This window comes from Euleptes europaea, chromosome 2, assembly GCF_029931775.1.
Source record: "Euleptes europaea isolate rEulEur1 chromosome 2, rEulEur1.hap1, whole genome shotgun sequence".
NCBI lineage: Eukaryota > Metazoa > Chordata > Lepidosauria > Squamata > Sphaerodactylidae > Euleptes > Euleptes europaea.
Window position 1 is genome coordinate 113,883,731 of NC_079313.1, and position 18,245 is coordinate 113,901,975.

The following is an 18,245-nucleotide window of genomic DNA, read 5'->3' on the forward strand; positions in this document are numbered from 1 at the left end:
TACTGTATGTTCAACTTGCACATTAAGCACAGGTGAAATTGACTCTTGGGACAGTGACTCTTTAAAAATATGATTATCTTCTTGACCTCAAGGACAAATACCAAAGGGGGTAGCTGAGTTAGTCTGCTGCATCCAAAATAACAATGGCACATTAAAGACAAATGCATTGAAATTAAGGTGACTTCTGAAGATAAGTGTTGGCCTATCAAGTCAAGGCGTTAGTGTTTATGTGCTTAGGATCATGCTGTAATTGTAAGTCCTGTTATCTGCCTTTGATTATGAGGATTCTGAATTTGCTTTTTAAATTTCTCTCTCTTAGATTCTCAAAGAGCTGCGCTGGGCTGATTTTCCGCCACTCTGTCTGCCATAGAAAGGTTGTCTCCTGACACAACTAAGTGAGTAATCTCTTCCTCTCTGAATTCAGTCAGCCGGTTCAAAATGCCCAGAACCTAGGAGACTTTCCTCACAGTGTGATGACAGTGGTTTTTAAACAGCAATTTGCAAGTCTCTTAACACGCTGCTCGTTGAAACTCCAAATGGTAGTGGTTGTGCGTTGGGTTGGTAGCATGTATAAGTCTGGATGCCTGCAAAACGGGTCACTTATGAATCAGTCCTCTTGTTTAAGGAGAACTGGAAACCATCTAGCTAGCATTTATGGATTGAGGACCTGTTTCAGGACTGAGGTTTGCCCTGCTTCAGAAATTACACAGATGCAGTTAAAAGAGGATGTGAAGACACATACACGTATTCTTTTTGTAGCTTCTGGGTGACCTCCAAAGTCAACATAAAGTGATTGTTGTTGTTTTTCACTTTATCTGCTTCCTTTTAACAAACCAGTCTAGGTACATTATATTTGTTGAGGTGGAACTTTCCAGCCACCTGAAGGTGTACTCAAGTGTGCAATCAAGGGAGCGGGGTGGATATAAGAAATGCAAAGCCAAAAAAAGTGGCCTGGAGTGTTTGCATCCACTTTTGTTGTGGAAATATGTGAACTCTTGAGTCGTATATCATTGGTTATGAAGGTTCAGGACCTTAGTAAAATGCCGAAGTCTCTCTCCACTGATATTTGGATCTCTAAGAAAAAAGGGACACCACAGAACTGCCTGATTTAAACATTTCAAATAATGGAAGAGGTATAAGAGTGTGATGTATATCACAATATAAGACTTGGACTGTCTTGCATGCCTCACAAAACCAGTGCAGTTTAGTAGATAGAGTGTTGAGCTTGCATACGGAAGACCAGGTAGGGTTGTCACTTCCCCCTTGGCCTCTGGCGGAGGTGTTGCCAGCTCCAGGTTGGGAAACTCCTAGAGATTTGGGGGAGGAACCTGGGGAGAACAGGGACCTAAGTGGGGTACAACGCCATAGAGTCCACCATCCAAAGCATCAATTTTCTCCAGGAGAACTGATCTCTGTAGTCTGGAGATGAGTTGTAATTCCAGGAGATCCCCAGGTCTCACCTGGAGGCTGGCATCCCTAAGACTAATTACAAACCAAAGAGTTGAGCTGAAAAATGCTAAAATTACAATATATAAATTTTAATAAGGTGCACATATAGATTAAAAGTATAAAACTCCTACTAAAGACAAAAACTAACACATTCAATATATACAAACATGTACAACTGCGATGTACAATCTGCGATGTACAATCAATATGAGATCCAAAAAGGACCAGATGCGTTTTGGCCTGGAAAGGCCTTCCTCAATGGTCAGTATAAAATTGTGACGTATCACACATCCTAATAATGCAATCATATCATAATGGGCACTTTCTCTTTTAACTTTGTTTAAAAAAACTTTTTTAACTTAAAAAAAAAAGTTAAAAGAGAAAGTGCCAAAGCAGAACTACAGCTGAACATCAAGAAAACAAAAGTAATGACTACAGGAGAATTACACAACTTTAAGGTTGACAATGAGGAAATTGAAATTGTTCAAGACTTTCTATTCCTTGGCTCCACCATCAACCAAAAGGGAGACTGCAGCCAAGAAATCAGAAGGCGATTGAGACTGGGAAGGGCAGCTCTGAAGGAGCAAGAAAATATTTTGAAGTGTAAGGAAGTGTCACTGGCCACCAAGACTAGATTAATTCATGCCATCATATTCCCTATTACTATATATGGACAGTGAAGAAAGCTGATAGGAAGAAAATAGATTCCTTTGAAATGTGGTGTTGGAGGAGAGTGTTACGGATACCATGGACACCCAAAAAAACAAATCAGTGGGTTATAGATCAAATCAAGCCTGAACTGACCCTAGAAGCTAAAATGACTAAACTGAGGCTATCATATTTTGGTCACGTCATGAGACGACAAGAGTCACTGGAAAAGACAGTCATGCTAGGAAAAGTTGAGGGCAACAGGAAAAGAGGAAGACCCAACAAGAGATGGATTGACTCAAGAAAGGAAGCCACAGCCTTCAATTTGCAAGATCTGAGCAAGGCTGTGAAAGATAGGACATTTTGGAGGACTTTCATTCATAGGGTCGCTATGAGTCGGAAGCGACTTGACGGCACTTAACACACACATCATAATGGGCAGTAAGAAATATCTAAAAGCCTTTCTGGTACAGTGAAGCTCCCTGTAAATTTCTTTACTTATATGTTAAAACCTGACTTCACTGTCTCACCTTCTGTTGTATGCCGGGCTCTTAAGGATGTGGATACATCAAGCAGTGTATTAGGTCAAAATATTTCTTACTGCCCATTACTACTCTTTACTAGGAGTTTTAAGTTTTTAATCTATATGTGCACCTTATTAAAATTTATATATTTGTAATTTTAGCATTTTTCAGCTCAACCTCTTTGGTTTGTAATCAGCATTTTGGTTGAGTTCCATCAGGATTCCCCCCCCCTTTTTTTTTGGTCTTTATCCCTAAGACTAAGTTTTCCAGCTTAGAATCCTGAGGCAACCCTTTGGCCCAGCAGCCTTTGTTCTGTACCTGCAAAATGGGAGCAATCATTATCTAGAATCATAGAGTCGGAAGGGGCCATACAGGCCATCTGGTTCAACCCCCTGCTCAATGCAGGATTAGCCTAGAGCATCCTCGACAAGTGTATGTCCTGCTGTTGCTTAAAGACTGCCAGTGAGGGGGAGCACACCACCTCCCTAGGTAGCTGATCCCATTGTTGAACAACTCTACCTTTCTGCTCGTCAACCAGTGAAACTGCATGAGAGAAGTGAAGTTAAATTCCCCTCTGCCTCCCCTGGTCTTGATCTGAATTGGGGAGTACACATGCCTACTATTGCTCTCTTCAAAAATGCTGGGAAGGTCTGAACTTCTATGCTTAGTCATAACGTTTAATGTGCCTAAAGGTATGAGTCACAATTTAAGGAACATATTTCTTGTTTAAAGAGGTTTTTTTTTAATAAATAGGTAAAAGTTTTGGAAAAACTGTTTTATCGAGCTTATATGCTTCTGTTGCTACCAGCTCCTAGCCAATTAAAATACACAGATTCTTTGACCTGGTAACAGAATTATAGAAATTTCTGTTAACTGCTTATGGGGAAATCAGTGATAGCTTTCCTATTAAAAGCTTCTCCTAGAAAAGTGGCAGCCTCACCTCGGAAGGCTAGCCACGGGCCTGCTTCCAGTTCTGTGGTTCATGGGGCAGAAAGGAGAGAAGTTGCAAATCGCCTCAGAAAAGTCCCGTCCCTATACAGTTGTCTTCCCTCAAGCCTCAGCCAGTCTGGACTTGCCTGCGTTTCTAATCCAGTTGCGGGAAGACTTGCCGTCTGATGTTCTGTCTAATCAGTTGGAAAGACGCAGTTGAAAATGCTGCCGGCGTTTGATTGCACTCCATTTCACCTTGGCACAGAGGTGTGTGCGTGTGTGTGGCAGGCGGGGCGGGGTTGCGCTGCGGAGAAAATCCTTATCCTATCCTGTCAAATATTCATGTTGAGCCTCCTCACAGACAAACCAGGTGTGAAATCAATTGCAAGCACATTTAAACAAATAGAAGGGTTTTTTTTTTGCAGACGGTTCCAGTCAATCTAATAGGTTTGGTTTTCTAACACGTGCTTCGCAATGTATGGAGAACGGAAAGTGCAGAACACAAGAGATGGGGAAGAGGGAGCAGGAAGTGTGCAAGCCAAGCGCTGCATCGTTCAAGACCAGCTGCCTAAACAGCTGTGGAGATGGCCTGTGCCATTAAAGCCATCCCTACAGCAAGTAGAGTCCAACGGTTACAGCTCTCTCATGGAATGCTGTCATTCAGGGAAGTTGTCTTTACAGTGTGGAAGAGTGTAAAGCTAGGACTGACAACTTCCAGGTCGTGGCTGGAGATCTGGGATTACAACTGACATCAATTCACCAGGAGAAAATGGCCGCTTTGGAACGTGGATTCTATGGCATTATCCCCCCCTTCCCCAAACCCTGAAGAAGAGTTGGTTAATATATATACCGACTTTCTCTACCACTTAAGGAAGAATCAAACCAGCTTACGATCACCTTCCCTCCCCACAACAGACACCATGTGAGGAAGGTGGGGCTGAGAGAGTTGTGACTAGCCCAAGGTCACCCAGCTGGCTTCGTGTGTAGGAGTGTGGAAACAAATCCAGTTCACCAGATTAGCTTCCACCGCTCATGTGGAGGAGTGGGGAATCAAACCCGGTTCTACAGGTTAGAGTCCAACACTCCAAACCACCGCTCTTAACCACTACACCACCCTGCCTTCCTCAGGCTCTAACCCCCAAATCAGGTGTCCCCCAACCCACCTTTGGAAACCCTATTTACAGTGGGGTTTGGTGGGGAAACGGGGCCGGGGTTCCAGCTGTACAGGGCCTGGCGCAATTGCCTTAGTGTCTATGCTTTTGCCCTGGCGCAACAGAGGAATAGGGGAGGAGCAGATGGTGGAGGCAGCAGCAGACAACATGGGAATGGATGGTGGGAATGCCACTTTCACCCACTCCAGTGCTGCCTCCGCCATGTCAAAGGCACATTTCCACACACTTGTCTGGAATGAAGGTAGGATTTCCAGCTCTGGGTGGGGAAATATCTGGAGATTTTGGGAGTGGAGCCTGGGAGGGGAGGGATCTCAACCGGTTATAATGCCATAGAGTCCACTCGCCAAAGCAGCCATTTTCTCCAGGGGAACTAATCTCTGTTGTCTGGAGCAGGAGATCTCCAGGCCTAACCTAGAGGTTGACAGCCCTAAATGGGAAGCAGGTCCTAGCATTGCTCTTCCCCCCACACACACCCCATTCCTGCCTCCGCTTCACAGGCCAGCAGGAGAAAAATGAAGTGGGTTGGTTGGCATCAGGCCAGTGTGCCAGAAGGAATAATGTGACCCTGTCCCTACCCCCAAATTTCTCCCCTGGTCTAGAAGCAGCCTTTGATTTGTTGTCTGGAATCTTTTTCAATGTGTGAGCAATTGCTAACAAGAATAGGGGCTCTTGATTCACCGATCATATAAAAGATTCCTTTTTTTCCCCCTTTTTCACCCTTGGAAGCTCCTTGATCAATTGATCTTGAGCAGCATATATCTAGTGTTGGAGGGATATAAGCATTGAAACAAATCTTGCCACTGACAATGTAGCCTTGGGGTCCATATAAAAGATTCAGCGTTGGCACAAACAGTAGTAAGGTGGTGATTATCTCCATAGGGAGGAGTTCATTATTCTGCAGAGAAACTGACATCCGGTTCACATTTCACTCAACGAGAAAGTGCATGGAGCCCTGGTTGTTGGGACTTGCCAAAAAAAAGAAAAGAAAAAAGAGCAGAGCGTTGCATCCCTTCAGCAGCTGACAAGGATGGCAGTTGGGGGATTGGTCTTGGCTTCGTCCACATGGTGTAAAGGAGTGCCAGGACCAATCCCATTACCTGTCCCAACTACTGAGAAAGAGCAATCTGCTGCCCCCTCTCAGCAGCCAAGCAAAATTATATTATGATATGAGGCGGCAACCTCAGCAAGAATTGGATTCCACAAATGCCCTTGTTTAAGAGGACAAAATTATAGCATTAATTTATCTAGACCCTAGATCATAATAAAACATAGCGTGCAATCATCAGCTCCATACAGTCAATATTCACTTAGCCTTCAAACCACAACGAGATCCCATTAGGATTTCCCCCATAACATTTTGAACTGATCGCGGTCTCCGGATATTTTTCAACGGCTGCCCACATAGAGAGTAATAAAAGTCAGTTCACATTACTGAAGCTGGCATAACTGTGGCCTGATTTACCTTCTTAATAGCAATTGTGCAAGCAAGGTCCTAGCCTTCTCCCTTTACCTCTCTTCCCTCACCAGCTGGCCCTTGGCTCAGTTTTGGACTCCGCATCGTGATTATCCCATTTTGTTCCACAGTGAAGCTGCTAAATGTGCCTGTACTCTTCGGTGCCCTAAAGCGCTTCCTTTTTTGCTCATGCGTTCTATTTTTCTGTACCCAGAGCCCTGAGAACATGTGTGAGGAAAAGGCCAAGCAAGGCCTTTTTGGTAGGGATGTGTGCCAAAAAAAAAAAAAAGTTGTTGATTTTGCTTTAGCTGTCAAAATTGTTATTTTTATAACTATTACTGGTGTTTTGTTTTCTTTATTCTTTATGGTAGTGAACAGGCTTCAGTACACACACACACATGCACACCAGTTGCTATGCACCTCTGTGATTATATTTCCCACAGGGTCCTTCCTGGCAAATTTCAGATAGACAGCAGAAAGGGTCCCCGTTTTTAGAGGCAATTAGAAGGAGGCGGAGGAGAGGGGGGAGAAGGAGAAAGAGAAGGGTTGTTTTTTATATGCCAACTTTCTCTACCTTTTAAGGAGAATCAAACCGGCTTACAATCTCCTTCCCTTCCTCTCCCCGTGAGACAGGTGGGGCTGAGAGAGTTCAGAGAGAACTGTGAGTAGCCCAAGGTCACCCAGCTGGCTTCACTGGTATAATGGGCTGCCAAAAGCTTGCCCTTCCCCCATTTTCTTTACGTACGAAAACTATTTTGTGTAGGTGTTTGTAAAGGACATTAAAGACAAGGAGGGATCTTGCATCCTTTCTCATCTCTGATCTCTTGAGTCATGTATCTACACAGTGTGACAGATGCTGCTTATTGCTGGGTGTGTGTGAGCGTGGGTGCTTGGCTTTCTACCCACCACCCCCATGCGCAGCACTGCCAAGCTTATATACCACCACCGTGTGCAAGGAAATGTTGACCCTGAGCATAAGGACAAGGGAGAAAATACAATGGTAAGCAAACAACAGGAGCCCTTCCTCTGAATAGCCCAGACTAGCTTGATCTTGTCAGATCTCAGAAGTCAAGCAGGGTTGGCCCTGGCAAGTATTTGGATGGGAGACCTCCAAGGAATACCAGGGTCATGACATGGAGGCAGGCAAAGGCAAATCACCTCTGAAGGTCTCTTGCCTTGAAAACCCCAGCAGAGCTCACCGTAAGCCAGATGTGACTTGATGGCAAAAAAACCAAGCCCAGCAAAACAGGAGCTGTTGTGCTTATATAGAATCAAAGCAAAATACTCCCTACAAGCCAGAGATGGGTGAAAGTACTTTGGGAAGACCAGCCTGTTAGCACAATCCACTCAGGTGCGAGATAGCTGTGTGACACTGCTGATTGGTAAGTGACCCTGTCATATAGTTGCTGGGTTGTTCTCACCTATCCCTTCCTCCCTCCAAAACACTTTAACCTTTTAGAATGGTACGCTAGACAGCCAGACACGGGGGGAAATGGGTACATGCAAATGTTATTTATTCATTTCACTTTATTTCTTATGGTTGCCAACCTCCCGGTGGGGTGTGGAGATCTCCTGGAATTACAAATGATCTCCAGACAGTAGAGCTCAGTTCCCCTGAAGGAAATGGCAACTTCAGAGGGTGGAATCTATGGCATTAGACCCTCCCCTATCCAAACTCTTCCCTCCCTCAACCTCACCCCCAAATCTCCAGGAACTTCCCAGCCTGGAGTTGGCAACCCTTTTCATTTATAGCCTACCTTTCTTGATGAAATTCAAGGTGAATTACAAAAGATGAGAAACAATTATATCAGGTAGCATAAAACACCCAATAAACAATGCAATAAGACTAGGAATACAGAATTAGAAAATAGTGCAAACACCAAACTGTCTAAGGCATGACATCCCATAATGCAGAAAGCGGTTTATAAAAGTAGAAGATAGTGCAATACAAGCAAGGTGATACATAGCATAAGCTTTGCAATAGACAATAATCCTATTCACTAATAAAATTGACCTCCTGAGCTGTTCAGTTATACTACAGTTCTAATCTCTTTATTAAAAAAAATCCCTTCCTGAACATTTCTGTTTGACATCTAATATTACCAACTGCTGTTAATTTTTTAAAGTTTTTATTTGGTATAACTACCATGGTACACATGTGTTCAGTTTGGGTTTTGATTAGTGAAGTTTGATTCTGCATCCCTGCTCGCCCAAGAAGAGCACACTTGACTAACACTTGGCTATAACTCTGTGAAATAAGCGTAATACAAAATGCTAAGTCAGGCGTAATCCTGACCTCCGCATGGGCATGTATCCAAAACGGCTGATCTCCCAGACATAGTGATTATGGAACTAAATGGACCATATGTTCATACTTGTCAGGTTTTGAAAATCCAATGGAAGGAGATTTAAGTTCCTTCCTCTGACCTTGAAGCCCCTTCTCATACTCATCTCTACTACCCGAAAGTAAAGCCAAGAATCTCAAGAACAAAGTTTTAAAATGTGCTGTCCTTCAGATCATATTTTTAACTATATATTAATGTACAAAAATACTTTATAATTCAAAACACAACAGTAGATCTCTTTATAACTGTAGAATAAATTCTAGACCAGCAAGACTGTAAATCTGACCTAGATAGCAGCTCATGTTTAGTAAAGTTTACCATAACTCAAAAAACAGCTGAGGTCTTGCAAAGCATTCTGCTTTGCTCTAGCAGCTCAGGTCTTACAGCACATATTTATTATTCAGGTTTGCAGAAGAGTAGTTTTGCAATGTATAATACTTTGCAACTTGGCTGTTAAACATTTTAACTTAATTGTCAAATGTGCTGTTCAGAAAATCTCAGCAAAGTGGAAAATTAGGGGATATGCTTTAAAACAGATTTTTTTAAAAATGTGCCAGAATAAGAGAATTGATCAGTCTTCATATTAGACAAGGAGCTGAATGGGATTTGTGACTTTTGTAAATGTCAGAAATCCCTGATTGCTCTGGTGGTGATGCTAAAATGATACAGGTCTTTTAAAAGAGTGGTCGCTAACATTAAATCTTCTTTTCCCAGTTTTCATCAGAAGAGTTGTAGTGTAGTTACAACACAGAGTCTATATAAAAGAGCATACAGTAGGCACACAGAATTAATTGTGGCATTTTCCTGGCCCTCTTCCTTAGGATAGGAATTGGGGGTTCCACGCTCTGGTGGTTCCATTCTTACTTCACAGGGCAGTTTCAGAAGGTAGGGCTGGGTGACAGCTGCTCTGCCGTGGGGCATTTACATCTCTCTCGCTGTGTTTCATCTATATGGAACCCTTGTAAAAACACTTTGGAGGCCTGGGTTATGTGGGAAGGCAGGCTAAAATTGTTTTAATAGTAAAAGCAGAAAACAGGATGCAGAAATTATGTTCTACTGGTTGCTATGAAGACTCTTGCACCAGTTGGCTGAGCTGGAGCAGCGGCGTGGAGTGTTGACTTGCCCAGGAAGCTAAATAGTTTGCAGGCTAGTTTCTGTGAGGGCAGACGGAGTTGTCAGTTTGGTTCGGACTTAAAACCTTGGGTGGGGGGGACACACCAGGGCGTTGGCGCTGAAAAGATCAAGCTATACAGAAGCTGAGGAACTTGGGAATCCAGAGCAAAGAAGCTGAAGGAAAGCTACTGTGGGTGAGGAACCCAGATAAAAGTAGGAGAGTAGGTTTTGTGATAATGCAGAAGAGACAGGGAAGTGACGTAAGAAGGATCTAGTTGCTGAGGAAGCTCCGAAGAAATCTTGTGGTGTTAAAGGTAAGAGTGGGGGCTTCAGCTGTGGAACCTCAAGAAGCGCTAAGGGCAAATAACATATGACATATGTTCTTTGGTTCCTTTTTTGAGGTGAATGGTTTTCTTTCGTTGCACAATGCAGCCTCTGAAACTGTGATGTGGAGTGGAAAACTTAACCCTTTCTCCTTGTATTACCCCCCCCCCCCAAAGAGCTTCTTCAAGCTGCATGCAATGGAATAGATACAATAGCTATGGAAGCTCTCGGAAAGCACCGAGAACACTGAGATACTGGATGGCGTGTCTGAGAATGAGCCACTCCAAGTTAGTACACATTCAAACACAAATACATATATCAACGGGAATATATAGATGCAGGGGCAGACTGGGAGGTAGGGTTGCCAACTCCCAGGCACTAGCTGGAGATCTCCTGCTATTACAAATTTGGCAATTGAACTCTATGGCATTGACGTCCCTCCCTTCCCCAAATCCCACCGTCCTCAGGCTCCACCCCCAAAACCTCCTGCCGGTGGCAAAGAGGGACCTGACAACCCGGCTTGGAGGCCAATCAGCCCTGGAAAGCCCCCCACCCATGGAAGGGGGGAAAGGAAGAAAAGCAGACTTGCTTGTCACAGCAGCAGCTGCTTGCCTTGTTTGGGGTCAGAATGGCCCAAGCGTGGGGGGCAGCCCCCAGGGAATCGCCCCTCTCCTGACACTTTTCTTTGCAGCCTTAATGGCCAATCCACACCTGTATAGATTGCTGCATGGATTGCCAAACTCTGTCATTTGCATAGAATCTAAACTCAGAAATATCCTGATCCAAAACTCTTTGCATCCCTGGATCAGTCTCTGCCTGCTTGTGTGTCAGTTGTCTCGAATGACTGTGTGAGACCAACCACTCCTGTCCTCTTTTTGTGAGTAATCAATATGCAGTTCTTCCACTTTCCCTTTTTTTAGGGGGGAGTTAGAGGCCATTTTTTTATTAACCTCCAGGTGGTGGCTGGAGATCTCCCACTATTACAACTGATCTCCAGCCGACAGAGATCAGTTCCCCTGGAGAAAATGGCCGCTTTGGCAGTTGGACTCTATGGTATTGAAGTCCTTCCCCTCTCCAAACCCCGCCCTCCTCAGACTCCACCCCCAAAATCTCCCAACCCGGAGCTGGCAAATCTAGTAGTGGAAGAGGGAAATCTAATTGAATGCATGAAGCTGCCTTATACGGAATCAGACCTTTGGTCCATCAAAGTCAGTATTATCTACTCAGACTGGCAGCGGCTCTCCAGGGTCTCAGGCAGGGGTCTTTCATGTCACCTACTTGCCTGGTCCCTTTAACTAGAGATGCCCGGGATTGAACCTGGGACCTTCTGCCTGTCAAGCAGATGCCCTACCAACTGAGCCACAGCCCCTTCTCCAGTTGCAAATGGTTGCGATGGCACGACTATAGCACAATATCCAGCAATGTGTGGATCTGCACTCATCTTATCTTTAGCCGCTAAGTCCTGTCAGACACCAAGTAAGGATGATCTTGTCCTCTGAGAGAGCGTGGGTGTATTGAAGCCTCCCCCCTCTTTTCCAAAGGGGGAGCATAAAAGAAAATGATGATCAGTCTCAAGGTGCTCAAACCCTACAATCAAAGGTTTGCCAAGGCGCCATAACACCAGGCAGCGATCAACTTAGTTCCTTGAAGTGTGACAATGGCTGTCTCCGTCTGCTGTTGGCTTCACTCACAGAAGTTGTCTAATCCTCTTGAAGCTTGCTGTGACAATTTCAATTGTGCTGACATGTAGTCATGTCATTCAGGAAGCTCCGTCCCAGTGGGCCTGACTACTGTGTGAGCAGTGAAGCATCAGGGCCTCACGTTCAGTTCCTCCTTGTCTGAAAAATTCCCCCAGACAGAACAGTTCTCTCTGTCTAGCTGGGTTCATTGTTCTTTTAACTATCTCCCTGACCTCTGAGTTCCTCAGCTAAGCAGAATAATCAGTCACAGTTTAAAAAAAGAATACAGTGTGCTCATGAAAGCTGTCTCACCTCTCTCTTTCTTGCCTCCCCTTTCCATTCCCCCGTTAAAATAAGAGATTCTCAAGAATATATTCCATATGCTGGTAATATTTAATATTACTACTGTTTTGGATGGTGATTGCCTCTCTGGATGATAATTTCTTCTCTAGATAGCTCACTTGTGATGTGGCTCAGTGGTAGAGCATCTGATTGGCATGCAGAAGGTCCCAGGTTCAGTCCCTGGCATCTCCAGTTAAAGGGACTAGGCAAGGAGGTGGTGTGAAAGACCTCTGCCTGAGACCCAGGAGAGCCACTGCCAGTCTGATTAGACAATACTGACTTTGATGGACCAAGGGTCTGATTCAGTATAAGGCAGCTTCATGTATTCATGTGTTCCCTGGGAGCTATACTTTTCCAGTATTTTATATGAAACTTCGGAGGGAAATTCTCAGGAGGACATTGTTATCAGTATGCTATTTCACCTGTTTATCTGGACCAGGTGAGAAAGTTTTGTCCCTGAATGCCTGTTTGACATCCATTACTTTGGTTAAGAGTGAATACATTCAAACTCAATCTAGAAAAGATGGAAACTCACTCCATAAAAGATGGAAAGAGTGAATACATTCAAACTCACTCTAGAAAAGATGAAATTGTTCGTGGTGTGTAGGGCTGGTGGAGGAAGTCTCTATGGCCTATAGTTCTTATACTGTTCTGGAGTTCAGGCCTTCTTCTGAATAGCCAGGATGAGAGTGTGGCCAAAACTACATTTTATCAGCTTTGGCTGATCAGTTGGTGACATGACCAGCTATAGTCCTTCCTGGAACAGAAAGTACATGTAGCTGCTTTATACTTAGAGCACTGGTCTGTCAAAATCTGATCTGTCTACTCTGACTGGCTGTGGCTTTCCAGTGACTTGGGTGGTGGTCTTCACATCATCTGTTCCCTTTTGAATTTGGGATGCCAAGTACTGAGCCTTGGGTCTTCTGCATGCAAAACAGATGATCTGCCACTGAGCCACACACCCCTTCCCCTATCTGACCACTGTGGTACATGCTGTACTAATTTTCCATTTAGACTACTGAAATGTGCTCTGTGTGGGGCTGTCCTTGAAGACTGTTTGGGTCTGGAATGCAGTTGTCAGATTGATTTGTGCTTTAATTGCACGGATTGTACAGAACACTAGTACTTTGAAAGCTCCAATAGATTTCCAGGCTAAATTCAGGGTACTGGTGCTTACCTTGAAAGCCTTTTACAGCCTCGTCCCCGGATATCTGAAAAAGCGCCTTGAATGTAATAAGCTGCTTTAAATTGACTCAGGCCATTGGTCCAGCTAACTCTTAGGGGTGGTTACTGTGATGGGCAGCAGCTCTCCTGGGTCTCAGAGAGATAAAGGTCTTTCTTTCCCAGCCCCTGTTGTCTGAAATAGTTTAACTGAAAATGTCAGGAATGGAAACAGGGACCTTCTACATACAAAGCACATGCTGCCTTCTCTCGTACTTCCTCCCTGCTTATTGAAATTAGCTGTGAACAGTCTGGTGGTGGTTCCATCACGTGCCCAATTGGCGGCCCTTTCTGAGTGGATATTATCCATCGTAGTTCTCGGATTATGGAACCAGCTTCCTGCTGTGATTCACAGGATTAATGACCTTATTTTAAAGGAGGGTTTAAAGATCCAAATACTTTGTCATCTGTGGAGTAGCCTTTAGTGATTACGTTTTGTGGTTTCAGCTCTCAGTAAACCGTTTCGCGTGTTATCATCTAATGATGGTGTCCCTCACTTTGGGCATGTTGTTGTGTTGAAAAGTAAATTGGGATTCTTTCAAATAACGTCTAAGAAAAATCGCCTAATGAAATAACTAAAAAGCATTTAGTTGACAAGCAGCTGCTGTTTCTAATATTTCTTGGCTGCCGTGGAATTGATTTGCTGGGCTGGAGAGTCCTATTGAGATGATTGTATTTGAGATGTGGTTAATTGCCAATGAGCACCCTGAATAGCTCAGCTTAGCTCATGTTTGTCAGCGCTTGGAAGTTAAGCAGGGTCAGCCACAGTTAGTACTTGGATGGGAGACCACCAAGGAAGACCAGGGTTGCTGTAGCGGGGGGGGGGGGGAGGCAATGGCAAAAAACCCCTCTGCTTGTCTCTTGACTGGAATGCCTGGTAGGTGGGGTCGTCATGACTTGGTTGCGTCTCAACAGCGACATTCTTCTAGTTGCTGCTACAGCCTGCTGATCGGATGGCTGTGAGGTCGAAAAGTTAGAATAAATAATAAAGGCAGTATATAATAAACAGTAAATAATAATAACAGTAAAGAATAATACAGCAAACCGTAAATAATGATAATAAATTATAACAGCTGTTCATTTGACAGTTTAGGAGTCCAGCTGGCGTTGCCCATTTTTGTTTTGCTTTTTTTTAAAAAGTAGAAATCTTTTATAACTAGCACATGTTACTTGCGTATGGATAAGTTTGTCACACGGTGGTCAGCTAATGGGGAAAACTGAAACCGTGTGGGGAAGTGAACTGGCGCCATTTGCCACATAAGAGAAGTGAGCTTTACCACATGTGCCCGTGAGCGGTCGATGAATCTGTATCTAGTTTTCACATCTCTTGCGCAAAGCAGGAGATGTCTTCTCCAAAGGCACACACTCAAGAGGAGCAGCTCCCTTCCTGTTACGCTCTCAGTCAAGCGAGTTAAAGACCAAAGTGACGAGGAGTGGATTTTTCTCCCTCTTGATGGATGATTATTAGCGATTATGGAGCCAAGGGGTGGGTTAGGGTTGCCAACCTCCAGGTAGGGCCTGGAGATCTCCAAGATCAGTCTTCTTGGATAAAATGGCTACTCTGGAGGGTGAGTTGTATGGCATTATTAGGGTTGCCAACCTCCAGGTGGTGGCTGGAGATCTCCTACTGTTGCTACTGATCTGCATCAACTGGAGATCAGTTCACCTGGAGAAAATGGCCGCTTTGGAAATTGGACTCTATGGCATTGAAGTCCTTCCCCTCTCCAAACTCTGCCCTCCTCAGGCTCCGCCCCCAAAATCTCCAAGTATTTCCTAACCTTGCAACCCTAGGCATTATGCACCACCCAGGCGTCTCCCCCCCGAAATCCAGCCCTCCCAAGACTCCACCCCCAAATCTGCAGCAGTTTCCCAACTAAGAGTGGGCAACCCTACAGCAAACGCTACAGTTCTGTGGCTCCTTAAAGACTCAGTTTATTACGGCATATGGTGTTGTAATTTGCTCATTATTTCACCAGATGCATAAAGTTACCCTCCGTGTGACAATGAGTGAGCACACAGAAAGAAATGTTTTGCAAACATTGGGGCCAAAAGGCTGTGAAAGGCAAAGCTTGGCAGAGGGCTTGTTACATTTCTGTGCAGAGCAAGATACACCAAAGCAAGATAAGAGTGTTTGGTCAACTGATAAAGGTTCATGCATCTGACCATATGAACTCCAGTCCAAGAAAACATACACTACAATGAAACTGTTAGTGTCCAAAATATGTTGTTATTTGGTTGCAACAGAAGCCCTGTGCTGACAAGCAGACTTGGTGATCTCATCCATTCAAGAAGCAATTTTCCTCCAGTCTAGACTGGCCAGGGATCCTGGAGGGTTTTTTTCTTTTTGCCATCTTCTGGTCACAGAGCAGGGGTCACTGGGGTGTGTGGAGGGGAGGTAGAATTTCCTGCGTTGTGCAGGGGGTTGGACTAGATAACCGAGGAGGTCCCTTCCAAGTCTGTGTTTCTATGATTCACTGAATCACCATCCAGGGAGCGAGGGAGAAGACACACAAACATGCCGTCTCCAACACCACCCTGCCCCCATGAGATCACCAAGTCTGCTTGATGTGGGCATGTGCAGGAACTGCCCATGGGCACACTCCCTCCTCATAATTAGCAGTGTTCAGAAAGTAGCATCGCTGATCGTGGGGAGGGGGTGTACACACACATTTCCTCCACATGATCAAACCATACAGACAACTCAGCAGAGGCAAGAGGTAGGGTAAGCCCACTCTCCCTCCCCGCACAGCGAGGCAGTATGTGAACAGGTTGCCTGCACAGTCCTGTTCACAAGTTACAATGAATGCACATACAGTCCATGTACACTTGATTTTTAAAAAAAACACCACATGTGTTGAGTAATTCTCATGTTATATTTGCCGCCTGTCAAGTTGAATGTGTGATACAAAACCCGCATTTATCCAGGTACTGATCCCTGGTGTCAATTGCACAGTGAACATAGGTTGGCTGTTTCTGACATATGTGCGCACATACATGCAGGATGTCTGTGCATTTGCGGTAAAGTGTGAGCAGGTCCTTTGTGGAATTGCTTCCCAGCACTGGCTGGTCATGCTAGGTTATCCTCTTCTTCCTCCAAGCAGCTCAGGGTGTTGTAAGATGGCTAATGTTTGAGATCAAAAAAGACAGATACAAAAGTGGGTAACGACATTTTCTTTGACCAGCTCTGAATCTTACTGGCTGGCCTTGTGACTTTTGGTGGCTCTGAAACCGTGATCCTTAGAATGAGCTTTGCCCTTCAAAAGTATCTGCTTAACCTTTATTCATGTTCCGCTCAGGGGAGTGGTCATGGCTCAGTGTTAGAGCCACTGATATGCAGTTAGTTAGTTAGTTTATACCCCACCTTTCTCCCCAGTGGGGACCCAAAGCAGCTTACATCATGCTCCTCTCCTCCATTTTATCCTCACAACAACCCTGTGAGGTAGGTTAGGCTGAGGGAATGAGACTGGCCCAAGGTCACCCAGCAAGCTTCCATGCCATGAGCAGAGATTCGAACCTGGGCCTTCCAAATACTACTCCAACACTCTTAACCGCTGTACCACACTGGCTCTGCACCGCATGCGGAAGGTGCCAGATTCAATCTCTGGCCTCTCTAGTTTAAAGGCTTAAGTAATGGGAAAGATCTTGATTGGAGACCTGCTGCCAATCAGAGTAGACATTACTGACCTTGATAGACCAATGGTAGAAGGCAGCTGCATCTGTGTTCATGTGTATGTTTTGATCTGGCAGACCTGTACCGACATAAGAGAGCATTTTGTCCCCTCCAGAAACTGGCTGATGAGTTTATTTCTTAGTGGGCAGGAGACTTGAGCTTAACCCTATTTGTGACTTTCTTCTCCTGCAGCTCGAATCATGGGGAGCAGTAAGAGCAAACCCAAAGACTCCGGTCAGGGGAGACGCAGCCTGGAATCCACAGAGAATATCCATGGGGGCTGTTCTGGATCACAGACTCCCATCAAGACCACTGTCCCGGATGGCCACCGAACTCCCATCCGTTTACATGGCAGCACCACTCCAGAAACAAAGCTCTTTGGGGGCTTGAATACATCTAGTATGGTCACCTCTCCTCAGCGCTGTGGGGCCCTAGCTGGTCAGTATGACTCCAGTCTTGAGCAGAACTTTTTAATCCTGGTATCTTTCACATAGTTGAGACCTATTCCTTTGTACATAAACCTACAGAGGGGATGGGAGGGTGAGAGAGTTCTCAGAACCAGCAAGTGAGATCTAAGCTTTTCCACCAGGCTAAATGTTCCACCGTGCAACATTTATCAGCACATGTCACAATCAAAGGAGCACCATAACCATTAGGGTGCAGCCCATGACTAAATGCATACATTTCCTGGGTGCATGCTTCCATTAAGGTACAATATTGGCTTCCAATAAGGATAATGTGACCACTAAACTCGCCTGAATTTGTTTCTTTTGCAGGTGGAGTCACCACATTTGTGGCCCTCTATGATTATGAGTCCCGGACAGAGTCAGATCTTTCATTCAAGAAAGGGGAACGCCTCCAGATCCTCAATAACACGTAAGTACCTTTGGCCCAGGAGTTGGCGTGAAGGATACATGAAACATTTTAGCAAACCTTTCCTTGGGTTGCATGCCACAGCTGTTCACATTCATGCTCAGGCAGGTAGAAAAGCATCACACTGCTGTTTACTCAGATCCTTTTGGGCTGCTGTTGGGTCTCTTTAAGCAAACCAGCCGCAGTTCTGGCTTAGAAGGTAGAGGTTGTCTTACGAACTCAGTGTATGTTGGGATGCCCTATATTCCATTGGGTCATAGCCTCCAAGGAGCAGTTTTTGGCTTAAAGTGGCTTCTTTTGCCTTTCAAGTAATCTAGCAGCTCTGGGAAAAAATCGTACAGTACATATAAGCTTGCACTCAATCCTTCCTTCCCCTCTGTGTTTGCAGAGCTGCCCATGACAGGTAATAGAATCCTTCTTCAGCAGGCATTTCCACCTAGCAGCCTTCCCTACTAAGGCCCCAACTACACTGCGGGGCATGGCCGCCCCACGCCGCTGTGCT

At 44.8% G+C, this 18,245-nt stretch overlaps 1 protein-coding gene across 2 annotated transcripts in view; it reads left to right on the forward strand.

Moving 5' to 3' along the window:
• Positions 1–317: 317 nt before the first annotated feature.
• Positions 318–18,245, forward strand: part of SRC (SRC proto-oncogene, non-receptor tyrosine kinase) — a 59,530-nt gene continuing 41,602 nt past the window's right edge. For both annotated transcript variants that reach the window (XM_056845647.1, XM_056845648.1), the window contains exons 1-3: positions 318–395; positions 17,063–17,308; positions 17,647–17,746. In XM_056845647.1, the coding sequence (XP_056701625.1) occupies positions 17,071–17,308; positions 17,647–17,746 (338 nt within the window). In that variant the 5' untranslated portion in view covers positions 318–395; positions 17,063–17,070. The remainder of the gene's footprint in view (positions 396–17,062; positions 17,309–17,646; positions 17,747–18,245) is intronic.